Genomic DNA, 21,142 nt, shown 5'->3' with positions numbered 1-21,142 from the left:
CCTGCCACCTCATGGTTCCTAGTTGGATTTGTTAACCACTGAACCACGATGGGAACTCCCAAATTCTGTCACTTTGGGAGGGAGGAGGTAAAACTGTTAGTTTCTTAAGGACTGCAGGCAAGTGCCCTGTAACCCCACACAAGTGCAAAACTCTTTGGTATCCGATAGAGAAATGCTTTTTAAAAACAGTTTTGATAAGGTTTGATTTTGGTACCACAAGTTTCTTTCACGTTAGGTGCACAATTCTGTGACTTTTGGTAAATGCATAGAGCTGAGCAGCCATCATCACAGTCCAGTTTTAGAACATCTTCATCGCCCACAGCCTCTCGTTTCTGCCTCTGACGGGCGTTTGGATGGCTTCCACCTTGGGGCTGCTGTGAGTAGTGCCGCTATAGACGTTCACATGTGAGTCTTTGTGTGAACACATGTTTTCATTTCTCTTGCGCATACAGCCAAGGCCGGAGTGTCTGGATCCCATGATAAGTTTACTGTTCAACTTTTTAAGAAACCGCCAAACCGTTTTCTGAAGCAGTGGTACCACTTACACCCCCACGAGCTATACATGGGGCTTGTGGTTTCTCCTCAGGACCGGTGTCTTTGATCCATTTTTTTTTCCCACTCTGATCTACCTTGAGTCAATTTTTGTGCTTATGTGACGTAAGAGTCTAAGTTTCTTAAATTTGAATATCCGCTTGTCTCAGTACTATTTTTCGAAAGGACTGTTTTCCCCCATTGAATCGTTTGGGCACCTTTGCAGGAAAGCAGTGGTCATAAATGTGAAGACGAGTTTATTTCTGGACTCTCAGGTTTGTTCCTTATTCCAGCCCCACACTGCCTTGCTCACTGTAGCTCCTCTAACAAGTTTTGAAATTGTGAAGTGTAAGCCAGTCCACCAACTTGGTTCTTTTTAAAAATCTGGCTATTTTAGATGCTTTGCATTTTTAAAATAAATTTTAGGATCGTTTTGTCTATTTCTACAAAAAAAAAAAGAAAAGAAAAGAAAGGCATTCCGGGGATTTGATAGGGATTATTTTGAATTCATAGATCAATTTGGGGAGGATTCCTGTTTTAACGATATTGAGTCTTCCAATTCATGAACATGAAACACGTCTTCATTTATTTAGAATTTCCTTGATTTTTCTGAGCAGTATTTTGTTAGTGTCAGTGTACAAGTCTCGCACATCTTTTGTTAAATTTATTCTTAAGTATGGTATTCTTGTTGAGCGAATTCTGCCTTGAGCATATTCAGTTTGGAGTGTCTATGAGACATGACAGGCAGAAGTGTCCACTGGGCCGTTGGACGTCAGGAGAAAGATGTCAGCTGGAGGTGCGAGTAGCCAGCGCTCAGGTGGGTTCGGATGCGCTTGCTCATGGAGAGCAGGCAGAAAAAAAGCCCAGCTGGCCATGGATAGAAATCTCGGACGCACTGGCATTCTCCCGACGGGCACACGAAGAGAGCTTGTTCCTTACGATGGAGGCAGCGGAGCTAAGGGAGAGCGTGCTGTCTGTCACTCAGTGGAGAACCTTTCGAGGACATGTCAGGAGGTGGTGTCCCTGTGACGTGGGGAGGGGAGGACAGTCAAAGGGAGTCCGAGAAGGGTCCTGTAAGTTGTCAGCCAAAAGCTAATTGGCGATGGATTGGGACTAATTTCAGTGGCCTGGGTGTTCATTTCCACGTGGGGTCGGCGGCGGACGCGGCCGGCAGTGGAGGATCAGGGCACAGGTGGGAGGTTCTGCCTCGTGCTCGCTGTGACCCTGGGTGCCAGGCATGTTGGTACTTACTGAACACGTGAATGAATGAGGAGGCAGAGGAGTGCTTTCAGAAGCCGAGGCTTAGGAGAGGGGAAGGAGAAGAGAGGTTAGAGGAGAGGGCCATGTGGAAGGGGGGAGGCACGCCTTTTCATTTGTGAGGTGTTTGAGTGCCTGTGTATGAAAAGGGGAAGGAGGCTGAGGGGAGTGAGAGTGGCTGATGGATGAAGCTCTGATTCAGAGGGACCCCGAGGAGTGGGGTTCAGAGCACTCGGTTCTGAAACAGGAAAAGACTGTTGACAAGTATCTGTAACTATTGGAATTGTGATGATTTAAGATACTTATTAAAAATACATGGCACATTCCAGGCGACTGGTTACTGTTGCTGAATTTGAAGGAAGCTTTTGGCTAAAGCTATGTTAAAAATGAATTGGGGGAAACTTAAAGATACCTTATGTGTTAGGAAACAAACTCTATTCTTAACCTTTATTTCATGACTTTCCGATAGCAAGGTTGCTTTTCTCTTTTGCTGTGTTACTTATGCGTCTTTGTGCCCACATGACTGATTCAGATGGATTTAGGTATGTTTTCGTCCTCCCCCGCCTCGAGCACCACTTGGTATGGCCCCAGATCTGTGCATACATCTTTGCACACCAGAGCCCTGAGAGCTTGCATTTGGCTTTTATAGAGGCAGTAGATTCCGCTACTTGTCTGCTTAAGCCATCAGCAGAAAACTAACAGGCTTAATAGAATTTCTTTGGAAAAACCTGCTCCTGGCTTCAGCCTCACTTCCTTTGTTCTCCATCCCAGAAGATGCACATCAGGGGAGCTGCCTGGTAACTGGAGGTTGCACTTGACCAGCACTGAGCTTCTGTTCACTTGTTCAGGTCTCACATCCATGTCATCTCCAGGACTCACCGAAAATAGTCAGAGGAATCCCTGTAGGTGGAACTTTCTTTTTATGTTTTTCCTTCCCTGCTTTTCTTTAGGATTTTTACCTCCATGCTTGGGTACATTGCAGTGTTTGCCTGGTATGCAGATGACTGATCACTAAAAAGCAGAAATTAAATTTCTATGTGATTTGAACCTACAAGCAGTACATTTTAATGAAAGCATTATTCGTGTCTTTATTTTACCAAGATAATTACTAAATTAATACCTAAAACAAGTAAGTAAAAAATGTTGCATGGAAATCTAGGCCTTTTGCTTTTATAATTTTGTGGCTTATCCATCAGATGAAGTTTGGCACTCATTTTTTTTATGAGGCAGCACATTTATATTAAAAGTTAAATATAAAATACCAGGAAAGCAGTGCCAGCTCTTAGAGTAATGAGTCCAGTTCCGATGCACAAGTCCGTAAAACTAACTCTGCATCCCTTGCTGCTGGTGTGTTCATTTTCCAGGAAGCAGTGACTATAGTTGAACATGCGAGCCACACACAGGAACAGTGTCAACTTAAAGTTCATTCCATGCTGCTATGTGGGTTCATCTAAAATGGCTGCTTTTCTAAGTGGGGTTTGAAAATGTAATAATGCTTCCTGCAGATTGAAATGCATATGTATTATTTTCCCAATTGTACAGAACTTCGGTGTGGTGTGCCCTGTCACCTGTTGGCTAGAGGCCATGGTTTTATGATGTCTCTGTGGCATTTTTATAAGTAGTGAATGTATGTAAGTATATTGAACTTGTGGAATTTACTGCAAAAATTATACCTTAGAAATTAATTGGTGGCTTTTTTTTTTTCCCTTGAGTAATTTATTATCCTACCCGTGGAGATAACTGAGGAATAATTTTTAATAATTACTGCCTTTTTTTAACTCCATATTATGCCTTTAAGGTGGCACATGTTCTGACTGGTCCTGTATCATGCCCCGTTAGGTAGGAGCCCACTCGTCTGTTTCTGAGATTACGTAGTAAAGTCCGACTTGACTTAAAGGGAACGTCACTCCTCCTCCTCCCTTTCTCATGTCCATCTTGTGTATAGTGTAGCAAAGCCTCCAGGTCCTTTAAGCTCAGAGGTATTAACCAAAGCCAAGAGAGAGCTCAGGAATTCATTGTGTTAGCTCAGTGGATTCACAAGTGATGGTCAGCACTGGAGCATTGTCATGCAACGAAATTCTAACTTGAGATTTTTCCACATTTTTGTTGATTATGTGTTAAGTATTCAGGAGTAAACTGGTAAGAATGGAGGAAGTGAGAACTTTAATACTTATTTTTCATGTGTTTATTTTAGGGAATGTGTAATAAATGATGTTTTCCCTTCTTCACTTATACCGTCTTAACGTGGTGGTTCTAAAAGTAAAAATGGTATTATGTTTTAATTTTTTTTAATTACTTAAGAAATCACTTCCTGGAAAAAAAATATCTTGATGTGTTGGTGAATACTGGCAGTATTTTTAAAAAGTATCTGCTCTTCTTTTTCCTGCATGTCTCTATATATAGGTATTAAAAAGCTGGTTTATATTCTATAACTCAGTGTTTAAGTAGAGTTAATATCTCCCTCCTATAGTACAGAAATATTTGTAACCCATCAGTTTTTTTTTTCTAAGACAGTTTATTTTTAAGACCTACTAGATTCTTTATTCTGATACCTGTCAAAAGATGTCACCCTGTGGCATGACCCAGAACGCTCAAAGGTGACGTTTTAGATGGGAGAGGCATCATAATTCTAACAGCTTGTTTAGCTATTAAACGACACGGAAGTAGAGCCTCGAGATCAGGGTTGTGATGCTTAAATGTTACCTTTCTGTGATTTCTCGTAATGATTGTATCCTCCTCTTCCGTAAACAATAATTATAGCCATAAAGTCTGCTTAGAAATGTATCAGGACAACTTTGTGTTGAATATCATGTATGTTTGGTATCATGAATAAATACAGCTGTTCTGTTTCATTGCCTTTTTGCTGGAACATGGTATAAACTTGACAGCAAAAATTACAGCTTTCAGAAAAACTAAATTCCAGCACCACAAAAAGGAGAGTTCTGTGAAAAATTTACCTGTCAGTCTCAAAAAGAGATTTATCTGTTGAATTCACATGGAGCTTCATGATGTTATCTCAGTTTTTTTTGGAGGTTTGTGGTGGAAAATAACCTACGAGGTCTTGTAGCGCTGCTGTTCCAACTGTTTGAAGCAGCTGATGGAGTTTGCACCTTCTCAGAAGACTGGTCCCTGCCTAGTGGTTTTTATAGATTTCCAGGGCCAAGTCAAGTATCTCCCTGAGCCCTATTAGAAAGCCAGATGAATATGGGCATAGAGATATGCCCATTCCATAAATAAAATTAGATTGAATTTAACCAAATTAATTTGACCTCAGTTGAGGAATAAAACAGTGTTTACCCTAAGATAAAGGAAGTAACTACAGAAACACTGGGACAATACTGAGATGTTTAATTTACTTTTCTCTTTTTCTGAAGGATTGTTGAAAGTGTGAGCACAGGCAACAAAGATTAGGGTAGGCTGCTTACTAATATGCTCTTCACTGGCGAGTCTCTAATCACAGTGTTGAAAATGTATGGAAAAAAGTACCGAAGTTGTAAATAAGAGGGACTTGAACAGTCAAAAAATTCACTGTGGTGATAGCTCATCAGTTCCACTTAAAAATAAACGTAACTAGAAAGTAAAAATAACTTAAAAATAAACATAACTAGAAAGTAAAAATATTTGTAGTAAGAATTGTCACAGCGATTTCAATAAAGTGACAAAAAACAAATAGTATCCAAAAATATGAACTTGTCATCAGGATTTTTTTTTCAGGATTCGTTATTTTCATGTAGTAAAATTAATGAGCAAAATACCAGTTCTACCATTATAAGCATATAAATACAGCCCTGTTATTTCTATTAAATTGTAAAAAATTAGGAGTTCCCATCGTGGCTCAGTGGTTAACGAATCCGACTAGGAACCATGAGGTTACGGGTTCGATCCCTGGCCTCACTCAGTGGGTTAAGGATCCGGCGTTGCTTGCAGACATGGCTCGGATCCCGCGTTGCTGTGGCTGTGGTGTAGACCTGAAGCTACAGCTCCAGTTCAACCCCTAGCCTGGGAACCTCCATGTGCCACAGGAGTGGCCATAGAAAAGGCAAAAAGACAAATAAATAAAATTTTAAAAAATTAGAGGAAAGAAGGCAACTACTACCTGTTAAATATCTACAGTGTGCTGCTATGTGCTTTGCGTATTATGATTGGTACCAGAGTAGCTCAGTTAGAGAGATTTGCTGTGTGAGATGAGAAAAGTGAGACCCAGAGAAGGTAAAGAAATCACCCAGCCAGCGAGCATCTGAGCAGGGATTGAAACCCAGGAACTTCTGCACTCCAAGTGCGTTTTTCCCATGTCACCTCAATTTCCTGAGAAGTGCTGAAAAATGAACAATAAAATTGACACTAATTTTCTGTTTCCATAGCTTGTTTTCTTTATATATCCAGTCCCTTTCTCCCATTCTGTTTGTATACCAGATAACTTTATTTTTTTATTTTTATTTTTTTTGCTTTTTAGGGCTGCACCCACAGCACATGGAGGTTCCCAGGTTAGGGGTCGAATTGGAGCTACAGCTGCCGGCCTACACCACAGCCATAGCCACGTGGGACTTGAGCCGTATCTGTGATCTACACCACGGCTCACAGCAACACTGGATCCTTAACCCACTGAGTGAGGCCAGGGATCGAACCCACAACCTCATGTTCCTAGTCGGATTCGTTTCTACTGCACCATGACGGATAAAGTTATCCTGTACCAGATAACTTTACATTTACAAACTTTAATAGCCAAGTAGCTTATTGAGATTTTATCTCTAGCTCCATTTTAACTACTTACCAGTTTTGCCATGTAGCTCTCCTTTGGTTTTACCCAATTTAAAGACCAATATAGGAGTTCCTGTTGTGGCTCAGGAACAGCGAACCTGACTAGTATTCATGAGGATGCAGTTTTGATCCCTGGCCTCGTTCAATGGGTTAAGAATCCGGTATTGCCATGAACTGTGGTGTATGTCACAGACGAGGGTCGGATCTGCCGTGGCAGTGGCAGTGGTGTAGGCCTGCAGCTGCAGCTCTGATTCGACCCCTAGTCTGGGAACTTCCGTATACCACGGGTGCAGCCCTCAAAAAAAAAAAAAAAAAAAAAATTAAGACGAATACAAACAAAAACCTAGTGTAAAAAAAAAAAGACAAAACCAAGCTGATTGATGCTGTAGAACCTAGAAAAGAGCCCTCTGATTTGGACAGATTTGGGGCTGTGGATTGAGGCTCAAAACAGGACTGAGAGCCTGTGAAGGCCTCCAGATCCTTTCCCCGCACTGTGCCTGAATCTGATGTGAAATCCTTGACTCTTCTTAAAAGGCAGAATCTTCTATTTCAGGTACTGATTTCTGCGTAACAGTTAAAAGAATTTGTGTCTGCTCTATGTACTTCTGGAATCGTATCTCAGAACAGTATTTTAAGTCACGTAATCCGGCATCCTCTCCTATGTAGAACCCCTTGTGGGGCAGCTCTCAAGGCTGTTTGTCTGGAGTTTGCTGGATGGTCCTTACTCTCCTAAGTTTCAGGGTCTTGGTTCTCTCAACCCCTCGCCCGCACCCATAATGTCCTGTTAGAGATGCTTTGTTCTCCTGGACACCTTGTCTGGACACACGCAAGTTTTCCAGTACTTTCTATAAAAATGGTGTTAGGAACCACTGTCCCCTCCAGAAATGGTGATCAGACCATAGCTTGTTCATCACTTTTTCACTCGTGTTTAGCTCATGTTTAATTAACCACAACACCTAGTCCTTTTAAATATGAGAGTCAATCTTTATTTTTTAAAGTAACTATAAAAGTAGTGCATTCCTATTGTAGACAATAAAGAAAATACAAAAAACTACCAAGAAAAAAATTGAATCACTAGTCAAAAATAATCTTTAATGAATTTTTGAAAAATACCGTTTTTCGATTGTCCAAAATACGTCTTAAAATCACATTTTTATGATCTAAGGGCATTGCATTTTTTAAGGTCCTCAGTGTATATTTTTAGAAAGGTTATGCCAAGAGTTCCCTTGTAGTGCAGTAGGTTAAGGATCTGGCATTGTCACTTTTGTCACTGGCGCGGCTCAGGTTGCTGCTGTGGTGTGGGTTTGATTCCTGGCCCAGAAACTTCTGCATGCTTCAGGTGCAGCCTCCCCACCCCCCAAAAAGAAAGTTTATCCCAGTTTACACTTTGATTAGCGATTTATGCCTACATGTGACTTTATCTATTTTGCATACTCTCACTTGAGAATTTTTTTCTTGTCTTTACTAGTTTGATAAGAATAATATTTGATTATTGGAGTTCCTGTCGTGGCGCAGTGGTTAGCGAATCCGACTAGGAACCATGAGGTTGTGGGTTCGGTCCCTGCCCTTGCTCAGTGGGTTAACGATCCGGCGTTGCCGTGACCTGTGGTGTAGGTTGCAGACGTGGCTCGGATCCTGCGTTGCTGTGGCTCTGGTGTAGGCCGGTGGCTACAGCTCCGATTCGACCCCTAGCCTGGGAACCTCCATATGCCGCAGGAGCGGCCCAAAGAAATAGCAAAAAGACCAAAAAAAAAAAAAAAAAAAAAGAATATTTGATTATTGATTGAGGTATTGTCATGAAGTCCAGTGACTTCATTGAAGTGAAATCTGATTAATTAGCTCTCTGTGATGGTGAATTGTTCATGCTTCTTGCTACTTTCAGGTGGGATTTTAGTGTACTTAAGGATTTTGAGTGAGGTTGTTTTATATTAAGGATAGCACATCATTGTCATATTTATATTACACATATTTAAAATAGCTGGTTATTTGCCTTTTAATTTTGTTTGCTTTTTTATTACACGTTACATATTAATATTTTGTTTTCGAATGAATATTTTAAACTGACGTCCTCCATTCCTTTTATGCCTAAAAAGTTCTTTCACAAGCCTAAGAAATACATGTTAACTTGTAATTTCTTCACATTTTTATTTTAGCTTCATTTATTTATTTATTGCTGGTTTTATTCTAAGGAATCTGGAACTTATATTGATGCAAGAGGTGAGCATCCTTTTTTGCCTAGAGGTAGTTAATTTTTCTCGTATTATGGAATAATCCCTTGCGGTTCTCGATCTCCGTTGTTGGCAAAATCTCACTGGTTAAATTAAGGTCTGCCTGCGTGCTGTCTGATCCCGAGCAGCTGAACGTAGCTGGAGAGAACATGCCTTTCCCTGAGGTCTCACATTGAACTTTGTCCACAGTTCACTAGAGAGCCTGGAGCTCAGGCTGGCCCTCCTGCTGCATTTCACGTCTCCCCTTGTCTCAGGCGGCCAGCATCCCAGTGCTGCCCTCATTTTGGTAGATTTATGATTCCACCAAGGACATTGTAGCCATCAGAAGAGAACCTGTCCGTTCTCCCTGCACCTGCTCCCAGCCGCCTGCATCTCACCCTCTGCTTCCTCCCTGGTCTGCGGGCTCTGCCTGCTTCCCCGAGGCCTCCCTTGGCGCACAGCCTCCCATCCACTCGCTCCTCCTCAGGGTCTGGCTCTGACACGCTTTCCCCCTGTTCGCTTTCCCCCTCTGCTGAGTCCTTCCAGCCCTTGCTCTGCAGCTCCCCACAGTGCAGCATGGTTCATAGCTCTGCTCACCACTAAACGGCCAAGGCCCCCATCGCCCACTCTTCTTTTTCTCGCTCTCCTTGGCCTCGCTGTCCTTTCTGCCCACCCCCGGCGCCCCCCAATCCCACATGGTAAAGTGCCTTCTGGGCTCAGTCCTCTTCTCTTGCCTTCGGTGGACTCTTCGCCCCCAGGGCTCTCAATACCATCTGATGCCAGGGATCCCCTGATTGAACCGCTGTCCTGCCTCTCCTCTAAACTCTAGACTGAAATATCCAACTGCCAACTCAGAATCCCTGCAGCTGCGCCTCCAGGCATCTGAAATTCACGGGGCCAAGTCTGAAGTCTTCCTTCTCACCTTCCCACCTTCCTGGCCGCTCTTTCGTCCCCTTTTCAGTAAGTGGCACCACCGCTCCTCCCGGGCCTTTGACCAAAACAGGCACACAATGGAGAGGAATCTGCAGCTTGCCTCCCCCCTCGCCTCCAGTTCTCCAGTAAGGCCCGTCCGCTCTGCCTCAAACCAGGTCCCAGATCGGGCCAGCTGTGCTGTCTCGCCCGCTGCCATCCAGTCTGGGCTGCCTCAGTCCTGTCGGAAAGCTGTGGTGGCCTCCTCGCTGTGTCCCTGCCTCTCTGCTCACCCTCTGCACAGAGGATCGCCCCTGTGGCTTCTCATTGCACTGAGAACACCACCTCGGCGTGGCCTGCACCCCAGCTCTTCGCTCGCCCGCTGGCCTCCCCTGGCCCCTCTGTCCAGCCCCCTGGGCCATCTGCCCTTGCTCCCGAGGCCCGGCACTCCCCGCTCTGGCCTGGGGCATCTCTTCAGTCCTCTTCCTTCAGATGGTGGCCCGACTGCTTCCTTCCCGCTGCCTCCGCAAAGGTGTCCACGTTTGTCATCCTTCTCTCATGTGAAGACCTGACACCCACCTGCCTGGCTTTGCTGCATCCCGTGTGTCCGGACAGGAACTGATGCAGGACTAGGTAAATGTTGGCTCCACAGCGCCCTGTCCCCTTGCTTTCAGGCTTGGGCTCCTTTTAACTCTGTCTTCCAAACATGGCTGGAGCCACTGATCTAAAAATTCACATCAACTGCATCCTCAAACCTTGAAGTGGCTCCTCAGTCCTTTCAGCAGCGTTTTCTAAGTCAGTCACTAGAGCTTCACTGTCACAAGTTTTGTCCTATTCATGTGTCAGCTGTATGCTTTTAACTGACTTTTAGGGAACTCGTTTTTAGAATGTATTTTAAAATATGCTTCTTATTATCAATGGAAAACCAGTATCACTTGACACAACTAGAAGCTGCACAAATAAATACATAACTATTAAACTGTACCCTGCCAAGTATCTTGCCTGACATATCTTGGAAGACGGCCGTCAGGGTTAACTCCAAGCTCTTTCACAGAGCAGACAAAATTTTTCTCGGAAGCCCCTGCTTGCCTCTCCAGCTTCACCACAATTTTTTTTTTTTTTTTTTTTGTAAATTTGCTGGGTTTAATCTCAAACCACATAGTTTTTTGAAAAGTAGTTTTGTCCCTAATCAGTTAAAAAAAATGTTCAAAAAAGTGTAAGGCACGCTGAATGCATGTTTGCAAAGAGGCAAACCCTGATGGCTGCCCAGGGCCCTCTTAGCAGGAGTGTTTTCAGGGCTACTTCTGCCAGTTCCCTCATAGGCACTTTGAGGCCGAGGACCCACATGCCAGCCTCACAGTCAGAAACGTTGCCATAGCATTCCAGAGGAGTTGTTCTGTGGTCTGGTGCCCACGTGAGTGGTTCTGGGGTGTAGTGGCAGCACGACAAGGGTGAGCGGTTTGGTTTTCTTTTTCAAGTTTTCGTTTCTCTCACATTCAGTCTTTGCTCAGATTGTCTTGTGCACCTCGTGAGAATTTTGTATTATACTCTCCGGAACGAGTGTGTTTTCTCAGAACCATGGTTAGGAGGTTTATTATCACAATATCTCCCTTTTCAAATTTGACACTGAAAAAGCCCAAAGAAATGTTAAAGAATCCGTGAAAATCAGATGTGCCTTTCAATGGCTGATTTGGTTGGTATAGAATAAAGGATGAAAACGTTACTCTTTTCTGGAATAAGACAGTTGGGCTAGCTTGGCAATCTTTTGTGCTTTGTATTCAGAGACCATATAACAGAAAATTGCGATTGTATTTGTCGAGTAAATCTGTTCTAAATTCTCCGTTCAGAAAAACTAGTGCTTACAGCTTCCTGGTGGCAAGCACTCGCCTGAGATCAGAACCCATCCCTCTTTTGCTTTATCGAGTAAACCTGGTGACACTCCACTTCCACGGAGAGAAGTGCTAGAGGATTTCACCACCAACGAATAAATAGACTTGCATTTTTTTCATGTCCAGTCAAGTCCCAGGACACGCTTCCTTTGAACAGTGGCACTCCTTCTGTTCCCGTGCAAACGTGTTTTGAGCGTTTGGATGGAACAGCTTGCTGAGCGCAGCTCGGGGTGCTAGAGGATGTTACTTCCGTGTGTGCTGGAAGCATGACCGTGGATTCACTTGTAACAATTTTGGGTGAAGACCGTATGCTCCGAGTAGAATGAAATCCTGTGCGTGTGCTCCGAGTAGAATGAAATCCTGTGTCACCACATTGCTCAGGTGATGCGTCTCCGTCTTGCCTTCGGGTTCAGGACCTGGTTGGCTGCCTCACGAGATGCTGCTGCCTCCTCCATGGCCCCCCAGCCTCAGTTCCGTCCTCATCTCTGTCTAAGGGGCCTTGTTTCCACCCAGCCACCCCCTCAGGTCTTGAAATGCTATTGACTCACTTAGTAAACGCCTCTGTTTATTGTTCCCACTGTCTACTCTCTCCAGCCCCAGGGATGTAACAACGATGAAAGAAGAGCCCGCCGGGTGTGTGTCTCTAGCGGCTGACGCACCGCCCGGCAGCCTTGCTTGGGGGTGACACATCTGCCTGTGCGTCTTCCCCTTGTAACGCTTTGTTTCAGCGATGGTGCAGAATCTCTGTGGTGACCTGGCCTTGTATGTGTGCTCCTGCCCCAGAGATGCAGGCATCTCCAGAAACAAGATACCTTTGTACCTTTCAAACATGTCTTTGAAGCGCTTAATCCTCTGGGTTTATTGTCTTTCTGTTAAATGCTTTTCCCCGCAGCAGCAGAGATGCTCCTTGATGTTTTAAAATAGTGTCGAGAAGGTATATTAAATGTGTACTGCAGAAGAAAATGCTTAATGAGTGACCATTCTGTTTCAAGTTTAAGAATTTTCCAAAGTTGAGTGTCAACAGTGGCTTCTATAAGCTCTTTAGAGTTGCCTAGCCCAGAAATGTTACTGAGTTGATAAATTCTTGAGTTTATAACCTTTGCTTAATTTTCTCTTAAATGCATAGTTACTGTATATCAAACATTTCCTGTGTGGTCGTAAAGGTGGAAAATAACAGTGTCTAATTTTGCAGATGTTGACTGCTGTAACTTTTTCTAATTTTGATATTGAAAACTAGACTACAAAATACATCTGGAAAAGAACAGCATAGGTGGAGTTCCCTTCGTGGCTCGGTGGTTAACCTGACTAGGATCCCTGAGGACTTGGGTTCAATCCCTGGCCTCGCTCAATGAGTTAAGGATCTGGTGTTGCTGTGAGCTGTGGTGTAGGTCGCAGACATGGCTCAGATCCCACGTTGCTGTGGCCATGGTGCAGGCCAGTAGCTGTAGCTCTGATTCGACTCCTGGCCTGAGAACTTCCATATGCTGCAGGTTTGGCCCTAAAAGACAAAAGACAACAACAACAACAACAACAAAAAACCAGCATAGGTACAAAATGTAACTTTGCTCCGGAGCATATACAAGGCTTCCTCCTTAAACCACACATGTCAGGTTAACGCAAGTACATGTGTACCTACCAGGCAGTGTACCAGGGACTGTGAGCACGGAATCCAGAGCCACCAGGAGTGCTCATATCCTAGTGGCCACTCACTGGGCGGCGCTATAGCCTCTCTGAGCCTTGGTTTCCTCTTTAAAAATGAAGATGAGGAGTTCCCGTCGTGGCGCAGTGGTTAACGAATTCGACTAGGAACCATGAGGTTGTGGGTTCGGTCCCTGCCCTTGCTCAGTGGGTTAAGGATCTGGCGTTGTCGTGAGCTGTGGTGTAGGTTGCAGACGCGGCTCGGATCCCGTGTTGCTGTGGCTCTGGCGTAGGCTGGTGGCTACAGCTCCAATTAGACCCCTAGTCTGGGAACCTCCATATGCCGCGGGAGCGGCCCAAAGAAATAGCAAAAAGACAAAAAAATAAAATAAAATAAAATAAAAATGAAGATGAGGAGTTCCCGTGGTGGCGCAGTGGTTAACGAATCCGACTAGGAACCCATGAGGTTGCGGGTTTGGTCCCTGCCCTTGCTCAGTGGGTTAACGATCCAGCGTTGCTGTGAGCTGTGGTGTAGGTTGCAGATGCGGCTCGGATCCCGTGTTGCTATGGCTCTGGCGTAGGCCAATGGCTACAGCTCCGATTCAACCCCTAGCCTGGGAATCTCCATATGCCGCAGGAGCGGCCCAAGAAATAGCAAAAAATAAATAAATAAATAAAAAATGAAGATGAGAATAGGTTGAATTGCCATCAGGGTTAACCAAGGTGTCCGGCATTTACATAAGAGCTGGCTGCTATTACTACAGACACAAAGCAAACAGGATAATTGACTTGTTTTCCATTACTGCTTTCTCTGTTTTGTACTCGGAAGTCATAAAGACACAGGAAAACAGAAAAATCAAGTCCAAACCCCCCTAGGTTGCAGACCTGAGTTTCTTGTTGTACATAATAAATATTGGGGGGGGGGGCTGTCTGCATACACACAGTAATGAAGCTTGGTGAATTAAGGTAATTATTCACATGCAAATATGAATGGGCTATTTTTATCATAAGTCTGTCTTCGGGATTCAAACTGGTTTCACAAAGTTTATTAGCAAACGTGCATTAGTAAGCTTCAACTAAAGTATTCCAATAATTTTTAGAAAAATATCTTAAACTTATAGTATTAAAAATATCAAAATGTTGAGAGTTCTGGAATGAGCTACTTGGTTTGAGATTTCCAGATTTATTCTCTCATTCCTTGTTTATCCTGCTCCTGTCTAGTCTAAGCACAGGATGCAAAAATGAACCAGGCTGTGTCTGCTACCGCCAGGAAGTTCACTGTGCAGCTGGGAGACAGTCAGCGGTTACAGGACCGTGAGTGGACTCTGGGGTCAGCATGGGCTCGGGCGTTTCCGCAGGGCCTGCCAGACAGGGGAGGGTGCCCAGAGGAAGGCTAGCAGGCATCCTTGCAGTCACCTGGGCCTCAACCTGTAGACTTCTCGGCACCGGTCTTGTGAGTAGACACCGATGTTGAAAAAGGTCCCACATGGCTGTTGAAACCCCAGAGCGGGGGTTGTAGTGAAACTAGAAAAGAGAGACAGTGGAGGGAACCCAGAGAGGGAGGAGACCTTCATGGATCAGATTTCGTCTTCAGAGAGATCACTGTAGATTAATGTGTCAGGTAATGGACCGCATCAGTCTTTGAATTTAGATTGCCTGTTCTTTGAATAAATTTGAACTGCGGCTGGCTAAAATCTTTTCTTTGATCAGGTAGACAGTTTAAAGAATTATGTTTTCCCCACATCCTTTGTGTTACAGAAGTTTTCAAACACGTACAAAAAAGAGTAGAATGAAACTCCATGTCCCCACCACCAGCTGCAACAGTCAGCACGTGGCCCAGTCTGTTTCACCACCACCCCTATTCCCTGCCTCGTTTTAAAGCAAATTTAAAGCAGATTGCCTATGTGATATACTTTCTTCACGATCTCAATCCATACCTCTAAAAAGTAAGACTTGAACATTCACACCACCTTTATTATACCTCAAATGATATCATTCCTTAATACCATTAAGATAGAAAGATGTTGTAGTGATAGATTTTTTAGATTAAGTGAAATAGATGTTAAGCCCTGTGAACCCTGTGTAATACCTAGTTTACTGATTTCTAGCTGACCACGAGTATGCTTTTGAATTACTCTTTTTCATATTGTCTAGTATTCAGTTAACACACCGCCTTAGTTCCCACTCATGTTATGATTTTGTCAGGAACGGTAACCCTCTATAAATGGAAATTTACAGAAAGTTTCAAGTGCAGTTGGCTTACTTAAAGCACTCCCAGAAAGAACAGAAACTTTAGAAAGTAAAGTGTGGACTCCACAGATAGAATCGACGTGCCTCAGGGATCTGTTAGAAGAGGAAGGAAGTTTTTAAATTTTTTTATCTGCCAATGAGTACCCTGGTTTAGCAGTGGGCAGGTGCAAACACCGGGCATTGTTGTGGGGTTAGGCCATTGTTCTCACAAAGGCTGACGTCACCACACATTTGCAGGTCCCTCTGCTTCATCCTTCTTTTGTTCTCTTGGGCAGTGAGATTAGGCTAATGAGCAGAACTCTATCTGCTGTTTTTATGATAATTTTTCAAAAGACGGCTATAAATGTCATGCAGAAGTTCCAGTAGTGTTCTGTTTGCTATTTCAAGTTGCTGTAACATGCTACACTGTTAAATATAGCCAAACACGTTTGTCCTTCTAAGACAGAAAAGTAGTAACAACTCTTTGCCTTAAAAATTGTTATTCTGGGGAGTTCCTGTCGTGGCGCAGTGGTTAACGAATCCGACTAGGAACCATGAGGTTGCGGGTTCGGTCTCTGCCCTTGCTCAGTGGGTTGACGATCTGGCGTTGCCGTGAGCTGTGGTGTAGGTCGCAGACGCGGCTCGGATCCCGCGTTGCTGTGGCTCTGGCGTAGGCCAGTGGCTACAGCTCCAATTCAACCCTTAGCCTGGGAACCTCCATATGCCACGGGAGCGGCCCAAGAAATAGCAACAACAACAACAAAAAGACAAAAAGACAAAAAAAAAAAAAAAAAAAAAAAAAAAAAAAAAAAAAAAAAAAAAAATTGTTATTCTGGGAGTTCCCGTCGTGGCGCAGTGGTTAACGAATCCGACTAGGAACCATGAGGTTGTGGGTTCGGTCCCTGCCCTTGCTCAGTGGGTTAAGGATCTGGCGTTGCCGTGAGCTGTGGTGTAGGTTGCAGACGTGGCTCGGATCCTGCGTTGCTGTGGCTCTGGCGTAGGCCGGTGGCTGCAGCTCCGATTCGACCCCTAGCCTAGGAACCTCCATATGCCGCGGGAGCGGCCCAAAGAAATAGCAAAAAGACCAAAAAAAAAAAAAAATTGTTATTCTGTTACTACAAATAGGTAGAATTGATTTTTTTAATTGAGAAAGGGATATTTGGGTTAATAATCTATTCAGCGCACCAGATAAAAATGTGAAACAGCCAAAGAAAGCATTCTGTACATTTCAAAAGAGCCGGTTTTTTGAAGAAAAGTGATTTATGATTTTAATCCTAGTTTCATTAAGTCTTTTTTTTTTTTTTTAAATCTGCAGTTCATTTTCAGAGTTCCTGTCATGGCTTAGCGGAAACGAGTCTGACTAGGATCCATGAGGACGCAGGGTCTAACCCTGACCTTGCTCAGTGGGTTAAGGATTGGGCATTGCCGTGAGCTGTGGTGTAGGTCGCAGACGCGGCTCGGATCTGGCATTGCTGTGTTTGTGGCATAGGCCAGCAGGTGCAGCTCCGATTCACCCTGGAGACTGGAAACCTCCATAGGCTGTGGGTGTGGCCCTAAAAAGACAAAAATAAATAAATAAAATTTCTGCAGTGAAGTTCCTTTTCATGGGAGTGTCCTTTTGAAAAGAGTAAGGTGTGCTTTTTCTTTTGGCTTTTGCATAAATTTCAATTTTCAGTTTATTCCACAAGATCATTGTTAGTGGAGTATCCATCGTCGTGCAGTGGTTAACGAATCCAACTAGGAACCATGGGGTTGCAGGTTCGATCCCTGGCCTCACTCAGTGGGTTAAGGATCTGGCATTGCCGTGAGCTGTGGTGGAGGTCACAGATGTAGCTGGAATCCCGAGTTGCTGTGGCTGTGATGTTGGCCAGCGGCTACAGCTCTGATTAGACCCCTAGCCTGGGAACCTCCGTATGCCACAGGTGCAGCCCTAAAAGACAAAAAAATAATAAGTTTAAAAGATTATTGTTAATAAATCAGGAATTGATGTAGTTAATCTCTAGGCCAGAAGGGATCACAATGCTAAAATATGGTTTGATGAAAATATGGAAAGAGTATAGACATATGTGTTCTATTTTTAGATTTGTTTAATTTAAAAATTAATTTTTTGGATATAAATTACATATATATTGAGTATGTTTTATGCAGAGTGAAGGCAGCCTCTCTGGCAATGGAGTAGCTGGTTTGGCTTTCTATTTCTGATTTTACTATCTATTTAAAGCATCAGAGTAAAACCAGACAGACCATTTGCATATTGGTATCTGTAAAAGTTGCCCAAATAAAAATAAGGTGTTTCTTTTTGTTTGTTTGTTTGTTTTAGGGCCACACTTGTGGCATAAGGAGGTTAGGGATGGGGGTCTAATCAGAGCCACATCTGCGACCTACACCACAGCTCATGGCAGCACTGCATCCTCAACCCACTGAACAGGACCAGGGATCGAACCCACATCCTCATGGATCCTAGGCGGGTTCTCTACCTGCTGAGCCACAATGGGAACTCAAAAATAAGGTTTTTTAAAAATAAATTTCTGCTATAATCAGTGTTTGCTGAGTCAAAGATTTGTGTCTTTTTCTTTGTTAAGCACTGGGAATTCAAAGTTGAAAAGATTCTTACCTTCAAGGAGCTGACAGTCTAGTAGGAAAAAAGAGAAAAATAGCGTCAGAAAAGAGTCCCTAAATTGTCTTGGGGCTGTTGAGAAGGGTACTTGGAAGACTTTGGGTTAATAGTCATTTGATTCTGTAAACCTAAACAAGAAGTAAATAGTAGGATTCGTCTGTCGATTGCCCACCGTGGGCCAGGCACTCTTCCGGTTAGTAGGTAACACGCATGGACTAGGTAGACATGCATAGATAGGTGTGTGCACGTAGGTGTGTGTATATGCACAATACACATGCACTTGTACAGGCAGCATACGAGGGATCAGAGAGATGCCCTCCTGGAGTGTGGTCCAGCAGGAAGGGCCAGGCAGTTTATCAGCAGTGACTATTGTTGTGGTAGAGATGCAGTTTAGACTGGTGAAAGGGGTGGAGAGGGCAGGGCCTGCCCGAGGTAGTGACTGTTGTCTGAGACTAAAGGGTGCGAAGGAGAAAACCAACAGGAATAAAGGGGCGGGGGTGGGGTGGGGGGAGAAATTTCTAGCAGCAGGAACAATGTGTTCAAAGGTTCTGAGGAAATACAGAACTTGCCCAGTTTGAAGCAACTGAAAGGCGGCCTCCGTGGCCAGAATGTGGTGAGCCTGGAGTCTTCGGCAGGAGCCAACCCAGGGGGCCTTACGGAGAAGTAGAAAGAGTTTGGGTTCACTGTATTGCAGGCGAAGGCTGACAGAGGGTTTTAAGTAGTGTGGGGGTTAACATCTGATCATAATTTGAAAAGATGACTCTGAGTGTGTGGGAAAAGGACTTTGTTTTCTGGTTAAGTAACGTGGAAAATAGACCGTAGAAAACAGGTTAAATTGGAGTTCCAGTTGTGCATCAGCATGTTAAGAACCCGACAAGAATCCATGAGGAGGTGGGTTTGGTCCCTGGCCTCACTCAGTGGATTAAGGATCCGGGGTTGCCATGAGCTGTGGTGTAGGTCACAGATGTGGCTTGGATCCCATGTTGCTGTGACTGTAGCCTGGGCCAGCAGCTGTAGCTCCTGTTCGACCCCTAGCCCAGGAACTTCCATATGCTACAAGTGCGGCCCTAGAAAAAGAAAAAAATAGAAAAGAAGAAAAAGGTTAAGAAGCCGAGAGCAGGCAGAGGGAATTAGGGAATGGATTGGGGTGGAGTGATGGGGAGAGGTGAAAATGGATTCATGGGATATTTTGGAAGCAGAATTAACAAGATTTAGAGTAAAGAGATACTGGCGAGAGTGGTCAACTTTGTCATCGTCTCAGGAATGTGAACATCGAGATACCTCCTTTGGGATTGGCGGCATGTGAACTCTGGGTGACAATGAGAAGAGCCGCCCCAGTGGAGTGACGGCCGCGTCAGCCAAGCTGAACATGTGTCATTAATGCTCAGCAGCCGTGCTGTCCTTGTCCCTGTTGTATGAATTTGGGAGATTTTAAAGTCACTTTCCACAATCACCCAGCTAGTAAGTGGTGCAGCAGGTGTTTGCACGCTCTCTTCCTGATCTCAGCGGCCGTGCCCTTTCCACGCTGTCAGGCGGCCTCTTCCACGCAGAGGGCTCGTAGAGGACCCTGTGTGTCCCCTCTCGTGTGGCTTTGATTTGGCCTCTCCACTGACTCATGTTGAGCATCTGTTCATGTGCTTATTATTAGCCCTTTGTGCATCTCCTTTGGATAAATGACTGCTGAGATATTTTGCCCTCTGCTTAATTAGGTTTTCTTATTGAGTTAAAAGAATCCGTTTTTGTTTTGTTTCTGTCTTTTTAGGGCTGCACCTTCAGCATATGGAAGTTCCCAGACTAGGGGTTGAATTGGAGCTGCAGCTGCCTGCCCACACCACAGCTATGGCAACGCCAGATCTGAGCCGCATCTGTGACCCACACCACAGCTCACAGCAATGCTGGATCCTTAACCCATTGAGCAAGGCCAGGGATTGAACCTCCATCCTCCCAGATCCTAGTTGGGTTCTTAACCTGCTGAGCCACAATGGGAATTCTGAAAGGGTTCTGTTTATATTTTGAATACAAGCTCTTTATCAGATGTGTCATTTGTCAATATTCTTTTCCAGTTTGTGGTTTTTTATTTTCTTTTTGTATATTTTGAAGCACACAAGCTTTTAAGTTTGCTGAAGTGCGTTTTATCAAAAATTTTGTAATGAATTATGCTTTGCTGTCCTATCCAAGAACTCTCTGCCTGACCCAAGGCCAAGGAGACTTTCCCTTTTGCTTCCAGAAATTTTATCGTAGGTTGGGTTTCACTTGATGTGGAGGTCTTGGAATTCTTCTGTGAGGAAGTAGTATTTAAGCTGAGAGCTGGAAGCTGGGTAGGAGCTAAAAGGGGGGGTGGGAAGAGATTGGGACCAGAGGAAGTAGCACAGGCAGAGTTCAAGGCTGGTGGCATTGCATCAGGTTTGAAGAGGCAGAAGGAAGGAGGCTGGTGGAGCTGGGGGCAGTGGGTGCAGGAGGTGCCTGATGAGACTGGAGAGGTGACAAGGCCACTTAGGCCACAGGGTGGGTCCTTCTAAGAGCAGTGGAGGCCTGGAGGGTTTTATCAAGCAGGTGACACGACCAGATTTGCTTTGCAGAGTAACCACTCTGGCTGCTGTGCAGACATGGATTGGAACAGGGCTGGTATTTGGATTGACCACCTCGGAGGCCGTGGACTCTTAGGTGGAAACTAAAATGAAGGCCTAAAAAAGAGTAAGTCCTCACCACCCATTGACCCACATTGACCCAGACCTGCCGTCTCCACCTTATCAGACCTCCGCAGGCGAAACAACCAGGCCCGTGAGGTGGTTGACTTCCCAAAGGCAAAGACAGCCCCAACGAGAAAGTTACATTTTTATACCATGATCTCAGCCGCCATCCCAGATCTATAGAACTCAGCACAGGATCCCCTGCCTGCAAAACCTGATTCTCTCCCAGCCACGGGGCACAGCCCTGAGTTCCTCTTGACCCTGCTGGTCAATAAATCTTGCTTTGTTGACCACCCTTCTCAACTGTCTCTCTTGCCCCAGTGATCTAACGTTGACCCGTTAGAGATAATGGTAGCTTGGGCCCAGGAAAAATGGAAAATTAGGAACATCAGGGACGTTGGAGGGCTTACTTGCCAT

The 21,142-nt window shown here is 44.4% G+C and overlaps 1 protein-coding gene across 3 annotated transcripts in view; it reads left to right on the top strand.

The window, feature by feature from the left end:
* The window catches only part of DTNBP1 (dystrobrevin binding protein 1), a 118,091-nt gene that overhangs the window by 67,678 nt on the left and 29,271 nt on the right, over positions 1–21,142 (top strand). The window contains exon 1 of one of the 3 annotated variants that reach the window (XM_084965794.1): positions 2,421–2,690. Within the exon in view, the coding sequence (XP_084821920.1) occupies positions 2,648–2,690 (43 nt within the window). The 5' untranslated portion in view covers positions 2,421–2,647. 3 annotated transcript variants of the gene reach the window in all.

Source organism: Sus scrofa, chromosome 7, assembly GCF_054392235.1.
Source record: "Sus scrofa isolate SSC_HxYL_T2T_F1_AM1 chromosome 7, Sscrofa_HxYL_maternal_Yorkshire_Landrace_v2.0, whole genome shotgun sequence".
NCBI classification, from domain to species: Eukaryota; Metazoa; Chordata; class Mammalia; order Artiodactyla; family Suidae; genus Sus; species Sus scrofa.
The sequence above is the reverse complement of the archived record's forward strand: the minus strand, read 5'-3'. Positions and strand labels throughout refer to the sequence as shown.